At 29.9% G+C, this 10,079-nt stretch overlaps 1 protein-coding gene across 2 annotated transcripts; it reads left to right on the top strand.

Annotated features, from left to right (window-relative positions):
* The first annotated feature begins 1,382 nt into the window (after positions 1 to 1,382).
* On the top strand, positions 1,383 to 7,360 carry LOC108339700 (type I inositol polyphosphate 5-phosphatase 10). Of its 2 annotated transcripts, none has more exons than XM_017576888.2 (11): positions 1,383 to 1,825; positions 2,267 to 2,344; positions 2,573 to 2,648; positions 3,609 to 3,687; positions 3,781 to 3,885; positions 4,515 to 5,031; positions 5,162 to 5,355; positions 5,475 to 5,583; positions 5,820 to 5,971; positions 6,546 to 6,756; positions 6,997 to 7,360. In XM_017576888.2, exons 2-10 carry the CDS (start codon positions 2,267 to 2,269, stop codon positions 6,748 to 6,750), a joined length of 1,515 nt encoding a protein of 504 aa, XP_017432377.1. In that variant the 5' UTR covers positions 1,383 to 1,825; the 3' UTR covers positions 6,751 to 6,756; positions 6,997 to 7,360. The 2 variants fall into 2 exon arrangements, with proteins under 2 accessions (XP_017432377.1, XP_052734500.1); XM_052878540.1 differs by lacking the exon at positions 1,383 to 1,825 and adding an exon at positions 1,865 to 1,922 and having other exon boundaries at positions 6,997 to 7,325.
* The last annotated feature ends 2,719 nt before the right edge of the window (positions 7,361 to 10,079 follow it).

Here is a 10,079-nt window from a genome sequence, read left to right as displayed (position 1 = left end):
ATAATTAGTATTTGAGTGTGTGAGCATTAACATTTTTTCACCTAAAGATATCTTGGGATTTTTGAAAAAGTATCAAAATATTAGGAAAACATTTAAATACTATGTGAAATATTGAAATGATCCAAAGAACTTATTCTAAAATTTCTTAAAAAGGTATTTGAGTGAATATTCAAACACCTCCTTTATAGTATTTAAATACTTAAATAAATAATACAACAAAAACTAGTGTTCTTATCACTATTCGTTAAGGAGTCTTTAGAATAGAGTATGGGACTCTCAGTTGAATTATATCTTCTGATAAGAAAACTACTATGCTTCAAAGAAAAACAGAGAAAATTTACTCACAAAAGACCTTCTGATGTTTAAATTAGTAAGAGAATAAAAATTACAAAAATAATTGTCAATTAGGTTGATTGAAGACGGTATATTATTGTGAAGTAGTAGATACATATAAATATTTCTCACTCTTTTAAATATTTATTCCTCTGTGATTTTTTAATTAACAATTGATCTAATTTGGATTGTAGGTAATTGAATTGATCAAGATTATATTCAATTGGATATTTGAGTTTAATCGTCAATTACATATTGTGTTGCATTTTAGAGGGACATAGACCTTACTTATAATCATGCATTACTACTAAACTATGTATATATATATATATATATATATATATATATATATATATATATATATATATATATTAACTATAAACTAGAACGATTATAAATAAAATAATGTCATGCTATAATTATTTCTTTGGAATTTTTACATGATTGTTATAATCTATGTATTGTGAAATATAGGTTTTTTCTGCTTTTATATATATTTTTTATCATAAATACGGTGTAGTCTTCTATATTTTTTATTCTTTATTTATTTTATTTTTTATTTTAATAAATCTTTTATATAATTGATATACTTTGAAAATGTCAGATTAACTGAAATATCAATATACATAACTATACCTGATTGCTAATATGGGTTTATTTTGAATTTTCTCATAATCACTCTCACAATAGCTTTATCCTTCTCTTATCTTTTTTGTTGAACCTACTATTACTGCATTTATCATAATTATGATAATGAAAAATCAATAATGATAATTTTGGAAAAACTTGCATTATTTTGTATTTTTAGTGTGATACAAAATCATGGAAATGGGTAAAAGCCATTCCTTAGCACAAGGCAGAAGGTACCTTTTGGTGTCACATTCATAGGAAACATGGCACAGCAAACTATTGTGATTTTATTTGCAGGCACACACGTGGGGTTGGTTACTTTCTCTCTCCATGGACTAAGATCACACAAGAAAGAAAGTAACTTCCTTTCTTTCTACCCTTAACGTTCAAACTAGTACAAAGGACGAGGTTCAAACTTCGAAGACAATTCTCAGCATTGAAGCTAAAACAAATGCCTTTTTGCGTTGATTCTTGAAATCAACCCCTTTTGGGTTTCCCAATAGAGTAAAACAAAGAACAAGCCGACGAATCATAGCCTTTGCTACACACCTCAAAAAATAATAATATATCTCAATGAAGGGGCACATGAGATTCTATTCCATTCTCCCTTTTGACTGTTTCCCTTTTATCTCTTTTCTATTTATTGTTTCTGAATTTTTCATTCCAATTTCTTGAGTAGAGAGGACCCTACTCCCTATTTGCACCTATTCCTATTTCTTTGTCCCCTCTTCTATCCTTTTGGAAACCATCAAATATTTTGTTTGGTATATATGTCAAGTTTTATGGTTCTTTGCAAGAGAAACTTTGGACCCTTTTGTTGCAGACGAGAGTAAGAGTTCTCAGTTTAACATCTATTATTCAGGTTCCTTTTTCTTCCTTTCTCAGTTTATATTCCTTCTCTGGGAATACTCTGTTGGATAATTGATGTTTGAAGGGCATTGCATTGCAAGTTGACTTCTGTAAGGATCACATTTGGAATTTATACCCCTTTTCAGGGGTGGCAATGTTTTCTCGAAATGACTGAGATCTTCTTCTTTGGTGAATGCCATTTTTGTGTGATACTGTTCTGATTTGTTGGATTTGGGTTCATGGCTAAGAATTTATACTTGCTGCACTTCTTAACATTTTTGGGCATTTGTGAATTCATTCTTTTCCAATTTGTGTCATACTCTATGTATTTCAATAATCTGAGCGTATCAGTTTCGTTTGGTGTGAATGCTTTGAGATGCCAATTTTCTTGTGAATAGTTAAATAATCATGAAATGGGTGTTGATTAATTTCGTGTGATCCATTGGGAATTTAGATGGACAACGAATTTGAGGATAGACAAGAAGAAACAGTTTCAGATATCATACGAAGCAATCAGCAGAGGAAAAAGCAGGTTTCTTTCATTCTTTCTCCCTCTTTCTTTTCTTGAAAATATTGTTTATTTTGTCTTCAGTTTAATTGCAATCTTCTTTTTTTTTTTGCCTTTGTTTGTGTCTCTTATTCACTCGAGTCATGTGACGGAGTGTGTATTGGTTATGAAATTTCATGCTTATTTCAATAACTTGATTAAATGTTTACTCTATTTTTCTTTTGGCAATTAATCCTCTGAATGTGATTTCAGTCGTTTCTGTGGAAAGTTTTGGCCATGAGAGAGAGAAATGGAAGGACAATGGAGAGAGGTTCAAATTATTCCCTTGGTGAGTTCTATTGAAATTCACTCTGTTTTTAACAAGACACAGAGGTTGACAGCATTACACAACATTCTGGTCATGTTTACGAACGAAGATGTCAAAAAGATAGAATAATATTTTTGAATTATGGGTGTTTTGACATAGACATTGTTAATTTCTTTTGGTTACTATGTTGGAGATATCATACAGAAATATGCTCTCTTCCCTGAAAAGGTGGAATCACTACTATCCCATTAAAGAGAATATTTATTGGAATCACTACTTTTCTGTTGAAGAGAATATATATTACTTCTTTATTTCCCTTTGACTTAAACCTTTTCTTCTTCCATCTTCTGTACAAGCACGACGTTTATTAAAAAAACCATCTTAGTTGTAAAGATCAGAAGATGAGCTGGCCTAACTGATAACTGAAAGTTCAGTGTGGTAAGAGGGGAACATCCTCAGTTTTTTTAATGAAAATTCACAAGAATGTCTTCATGTACTTGTGTCTCAGGTGGTGAAATAAATGAAGCAAGTTGAATGGATTCATTTTCCTTTTCACTGTTTCATCTTGGCACAAAATATTCTTTCTCACTGTTGAGAGAAAATAAGTGGGCATTGAGAAAGGCATATATACCTTTCCTGCTTTGTTTCTTAGAGCTTATCTTTCCATTTTCCCTTTGGACAAGGATATTTTTTAGAAATGAGAAATAAAATAGATTAGTAGTTGTTATGGCTTCATTGACTAGTTAACGGTAATAATTCGAGCATCTACTGGTTTGCTCCAAATTTGAGAATATATTACAGTACAAACTTTTTACCGTAATGACCTATCCTTATCTTAACCTTTACTGTTTGTAGATTCCCTCAGTATTAGAGGATGATGTTAAGAGCAATAGACCCTCACCCTTCACATGTTTCAGAAACACCATTCTAGAGGTTCATCTTGTTATGATCACTTAGACCAATCTCTGACTTTTCTTGTAGATGTACTTTCTGATCCATCCATTGAAAATCGAGGCTCAGAACCTTCTATGTCTTCTACTGAAGCAGTTCAAAATCTCAGGTATATTTATATGAAGAATTGATCTTTTTTATTTTATAAAGAAAGTATAATATTTGGTGACCAGATTAATGATTGCAGTTATTTGTATATCAGAGTTTTTGCAGCAACATGGAATGTAGGAGGCCAATGCCCCACTATGAACCTTGATCTGAGTGATTTTCTTCAGGTTCGAAATGAACCAGATATGTATGTTTTGGGGTATGCTCTCTCTCTCTCTCTCTCTTTATATATATATATATATATATATATATATATATATATATATATATATATATATATATATATATATATATCCATCTATCTCAGTTCTGATTTTAATCAATGAATAAGATTTTAGTCAACAAATTGCCCCTTTTTTTCTTCACTTTCTCAAAAAGAAGGTCACTTATCATTTTGAATTTTAACTTTTGACCTTTCAGATTTGTCATGAAATGAATTTATTTGCACCATTTGCCATATGCCAATATAGTTGGTGCATGTGATGTTGTCTGCTTGAGCAATAAAAATGCTTTGAATATTGAGGAGCGCTTTGTTAGGCAGAAAGGTAGTCTAATAGTAGATTTCTGCTTTACAAGTTTGCTGAACTAAAAGGGAAAAAAGTGTGTTTTAGATTGTCTAAAAAATAATCTTCTTTTAGGAGATTTTTTAGTAAGCTACTCATTCTAGCTCTTCAAAATAATCTAAAAGGTTATATTAATGATGTGAACATTTTTCAAAAGTGGTTTTTAATTTTATAATAGCATACAAAAGTGATTCGTTTAAGAAAAAAAGTCTCAAACAAACTCACTCTAATTCACAATATAATATATCTTTCTCCAATTTTTCAGCTTTCAGGAGATTGTTCCTTTAAATGCTGGAAATGTGCTGGTATTAGAGGATAATGAGCCTGCTGCAAAATGGCTTGCTTTAATCAATCAATCACTCAATGGCCCTTCAGATTTGGCTTCAAACGGACTAAAACAAACTGGATCTTTTGGCGGACCATTATTCTTCCAAAAGCCTTCTCTAAAGAAGATTAAGAAAACATTCAAGAAAATAAATGGAAAGAGGCTAAAAAGTTGTAACTGTGTTCTTGAAATGGAAAGGAAGGCTTCTAAGGATTTCTGTTTCCGTTGTCAAGAATCTAACTTCAATTCGGATGACTCTTCTACCGAAGAGGAGGACGAAAATTTTTCAATTCCTGTTGCCTTAGCTACTAGCCAGATGAAATACAGTCTTGTTACATGCAAACAAATGGTTGGAATTTTTGTAAGTGTCTGGATGAAGAGGGAACTTGTTCAGTATGTTGGCCATCTGAGAGTATGTTGCACTAGCCGCGGGATCATGGGTTGCCTTGGCAACAAGGTAGTCTTAAGAAGCTTGATTCTATTTCATTTAACTAAAGTTAATATAAAGTGTAAATAGGTAGAAAAAAATTTCTTGACATAAAGTTGTAGTTACTATCTACATTACCATGCTTGTTTTGTGGCTGCAGGGGTGTATATCAGTGAGCATGTCTTTTTATCAGACAAGTTTTTGCTTTATCTGTAGTCATTTGGCATCTGGAGAGAAAGAGGGTGACGAGCTTCGCAGGAATCTTGATGTCATAGAGATTCTGAAGAACACTCAGTTTCCAAGGATTTGCAAGACACCACATAGTAGAATGCCTGACAGAATCTTAGATCATGAGTGAGCATCTTTCGAAACCAATTAAGACGAGTTTTAATACAAAAATTTCTCCAGTGCTTAATGACACTGAGAAATTTTCATATAATTTTCTGATTATGTGGGAAATGTTTTTCCTCCAGCCGAATCATATGGTTTGGGGACTTGAATTACAGAATCTCTTTGAGCCATGAGGATGCAAAAAGGCTTGTGGAAAAGAAGGACTGGCCTGCACTTTTTAACAAGGATCAGGTAGTTTCTTTTGACTAAGAATGTTGTGCTGATTTGACTATGATTTGTAATTGCTGTTGCGCATTTGGGTGATGAGCTTTTATGGTTTTCATTTTTATGAAAAATGGAATGGAAGATATCCATATTGATATACTCATAATCTTCTGAAAATTTAAGTGGAGTTCCATTTGTGTGCATCTGTGACTTCTAGCTACATTTCTAATTATGATGCATTGTACAATTTTCTCTTTTCACAGCTTAAAATGGAAAGGGAAGCAGGTCGTGTATTCAAAGGGTGGAAAGAGGGAAAAATCTACTTTGCACCAACCTACAAATATGCCTTTAACTCAGACACTTACTATGTTGAAGGTGTAAAGGTTTCAAAGAACAAAAGGAGAACTCCAGCTTGGTATGTCTCAGTTTGAAGAAATTAAGATATTTTCTTCAAATAAACATTAAACTTGTTACTTGCATTACTTTGGTCCCTAAGAGTTTCCATCTAATTCCAATTTGTCTTTGAAATTGTCAACTAGCTAACAGTTTACAAAAATTGTTATAACTTGCTAATAAGTTCACTTCTTGGATTTTATATATGATGTCATGAATGTTGCAAATGATTACCAATTTGTGTAAGAAACTAAAGAGTTTAACTAATGAAACTGTTAACCAGTTCAGATTTTCTGTTGTTTTTTATACTCTCCTTCTGCCAGAACCTTCAAAATACACTCATGTAAATATATTAAAAAAGGTTTTAATATATTTTAAAACATTAAAATTAGTATTCATCAATGTATTTTGAAGGTTCAACAGAGGAACAACATTAAAAACTCAATAGAGAATCCAAATTCATTGTCAACCAATCAAACATCAGTGTCCATGTAACATTTTGTAATTACACTGTCAGTGTATAATCTTTCAGGAACTTTTGAAACCAAATTGTGTATTCACTCTCTTTGAAATCTGAATAATTTAGAATATTGCAGGTGTGACAGAATCTTGTGGCATGGAAGAGGAATCCATCAACTTTCATACGTCCGCAAGGAATTTAAGTTCTCTGACCATCGACCTGTTTGTTCAACATTTAATGTAGAAGTTGAGGTTATGTTCAGACAGAAGAAAAAAGTTTCAACTTATAACTTTCAGAACATTGATGATCTTGTATCCACAAGAAGTCCATATTATTCTTGAAAATTCGTAAGTTTCAAGCCAAATTTTACAATGATATCATAGCAAAAGAAGAAATGACTCTTGACACTGTTGCATGGTGTTGCAAGAGAAAGAATCTGACCCTTGTAAAGTGCCTTTTTGCAGTTTAGAAATTCAGTTTAGCTTCTGATTTCATCTGTTCACAGATTGTGTTCTTGTGCAAATCAATGCAAATAGATAAGAACAAGCTAGTGAGAATATTGAACTGTTTGTTTAATGTGTAAACAGGTACATTGGTGCACTAACAACAATGATTGCAAAAGTGAACAATAAATATCAAAATTTTGGTTGCAGCTGACGGTGATGAAAAGTTTGAAGGTTTTGGAATGCATCAAGAAACTTGTTGCATCCAGAATAGAAGAAACTATGATATTGATGTAATAAAAATGTTATTAGAATTAACTTTTTTTTTATGAAAAAGGAAAAACAAGTTCCTACTAGCATGTTCTAAGAAAAATATGTCAATGATTTATTTTTTGTCCTATAGGAAATTAGTATATTATTAACTATGTATAACTATATTCCTAATGTTGCTAGTAGTGCTTTTAAGTGCTAACGAAGAGTATTAATTAAAGTATTTTTTTTCCTTTTATATCTCTGCTCCTTGCAAGATCGTGTTTTAAGAATCCTTAACGAAAATTCTACAAAAAAGAACCCTAATAATTAATCATTATCTCCTACGATTATAAAATTTCTTAATCTTTTAAACTGAAGCTATTTATTTTTTCTTAAAAACAATTTTTCTCTTCTATTTTGTGCAATTTAACTTTGGATCAATTTTAAAACAGAGAAAAAAAATTAACAAGTTTGATCTAAGTCAGAAATTTATCCACATAATTTTTATTTCTCACATTTATATTTATATTCATTAAGTATATTTTTATTATTATGAATACGATAAGTTTAAATTCAATATAATCAAAATAAAATAACTAAAATATATGCAAGATTGGACCAAAATTACACATTTTTTTAACAAGGATCAGACGTCTCTATTTTAAACAAAGAACCAAAAGTAGAGACAAAAAATTGATTTTTTTTCCCTACCTTGGTTTGAATTTGAGCAACGTTGGTTGATCTGTTCATTGCAATTTTAAACCTCTGAAATATTCATTATTAGAATCCAAAGCTTGGAAATCCCACATCATGTGAAATTTCAGATAAATAAAATTAACATGTAATCTCACACTGATGTAGCTTTGGGATTCGTAACCTTAATTAGTCAAACATTAATTTCCCACATGACTCCGCAACTCTTGCTGCATTTCTAATTAGTGTAACCCACTAGCCAAAAAAATTATAGATATAGTTAATAACATGTTAATATTAGATAATCCATATCTTATTTTAATCTTAAGTGTCTTCCTATACAGTGCATATTTAAGTATTTTTACAAAAGAAATAATTTTGATATATGGTTATTACAATAAATAAACTTAAATTTATAAATTTTATAGTGGATTCAATACGAAGACTTCTAAAACTTTGTTTATAACTTTTTCATTTAAGACGTTTTTTTTTTCTGATACAACATCCCATTATATATTTTGAATGGTAAATTCTGTCCTAAGTTTAACGTAAGAACACTTGAATGAGAAATTGTTTTATATCATCATCATCCATAAACCAGAATACATATGATATTTAAAAGGGTAAAAAGGTTAAATATGTTTTACGTTTCAAAATGTAGATGTAAAATTAAAATTTATTTCTTTTCCAAACTTTGATATATTGTAGTTGTGAAATTTAAAAAATAAATAAATATAATTTTTTAATCCAAAAACATTAAATATTTTTACATATTAAACGATATTTTATGATTGTATTTTAGTTAAATGATATAAACAGTGCATACATTAACCTAAAATGTCATTTAACATGTGAAGAAAATTTCACGCAATTGAGTTATAAGAATTATTATTCATTTTTTAAATTTAATGACCAAATTGTATCAAAATTTGAAATAAGATGAATTTTAATTTTTCATATAAAATCAAGAATTAAAAACATATTTAATTATATTTAAAATCCTTAAGATAAAAATCAATAGAAAATGCATATATAATTTTGATTAAATAAGTGAAATTAGTACAGATTTTTTCACATTATTTATATACAGCAAGAACATTGCTTGCATGTGATCAATTATAAATTTTATATATATATATATGTAACTTAAGAAGAGAAACACATCAGCAAAGACCATGAACTCCTTATTCAGATCACTGATTGCAATTGTCTATGCCATGACAGTGATCCTTTCATTTGGGGTAATGTCCCAAGCTAGGTCATACCCTTCTGCACCCTTTGTTTCCCAATCTCATTTACATTCACTCTTGCTACAAAGAGAAGGGCACAAAATAACTCAGAAGCGCGTGGTAGCATTTAGCCTTAGATCGATACCAAAACCAACACCAAATCCTACACAGAACAAGTAAGATTTATCCTTCCTTCATTAGTTTCTGCTTAATTTGTTTTTCATACATACATACATGCATATATATATATAAATTAACAGAAAAGGGTGCATGTGTATGTATCACAGATTGAAGCTAGCAAAAGGAGCTAAGAAGAGGAACTGATGGCATGGATTGGAGTCATATATATGAAGATTCAAACCAATGGCATGAACTGTTGGTATTGTTTTTCAGGGTTTTAATGTTTCTCAAGCTTTAATTTTTAGGTTTGTGAGTGAGAATGGTACTGTTCTTAATTTAGTTTGGTCTTTATGTTATTTTATGTTGATGTTTTTCTATTGCAGAAAATGTATGAGCCTATAATGTAATGGAGAAAAATAATAAGAATTTATGTTTGCTGATGATGAAAATTTGTTTAAGCTCATTTTAAAAAAAAAATTGTTTTTTTTTAAGTCTAACGAGTTATTTTTGTTGTAATTACAATCAGCAAGTATTTATGTTTGTGAGACTTAAATTTAATTACTAGTTGTAACTTGTTTTTGTTCAAACCAGTAACATGGCTCTCTTGTGTAAACTTGATGGTAATATAGCTAAAATTTCGATGCTATTGAAGTTAGTGTGTAATATTTTTTATTCTATTTAATGTTTCATGCCAAAATTTATATATTTATATTTTTAGAAATATTGGACCAGTATTGGGTGGTTGAGATTCAATTGCATGAATATCAATCATTAAAAATGTAGTTTACAGTTTAAATTACGAAATAAAGAATAAATTAAATAAAAACACCTTTTTATTTTGAACATGTTATTCTAATTATGCAAACTAACTTGTTTTGTTAAGTTAAAATTTAATATTATTATATTTTATTTTATTTTTGTTTTATTGTTTAA

Source organism: Vigna angularis, chromosome 5 (assembly GCF_016808095.1).
Source record: "Vigna angularis cultivar LongXiaoDou No.4 chromosome 5, ASM1680809v1, whole genome shotgun sequence".
Classification (NCBI taxonomy): domain Eukaryota; kingdom Viridiplantae; phylum Streptophyta; class Magnoliopsida; order Fabales; family Fabaceae; genus Vigna; species Vigna angularis.
Note: the sequence above shows the minus strand (reverse complement) of the source record. Positions and strands in the feature narration are given on the sequence as shown.

What these genes read in the sequence shown, in the direction of transcription:
- LOC108339700 (XM_017576888.2), top strand. Translation starts at nt 2,267, where the DNA reads ATGGACAACGAATTTGAGGATAGACAAGAAGAAACAGTTTCAGATATC. An exon ending in TGGGTTGCCTTGGCAACAAG is followed by an intron (nt 5,032 to 5,161) that starts GTAGTCTTAAGA and finishes TTGTGGCTGCAG; the next exon opens with GGGTGTATATCAGTGAGCAT. An exon ending in GACAGAATCTTAGATCATGA is followed by an intron (nt 5,356 to 5,474) that starts GTGAGCATCTTT and finishes TTTTTCCTCCAG; the next exon opens with CCGAATCATATGGTTTGGGG.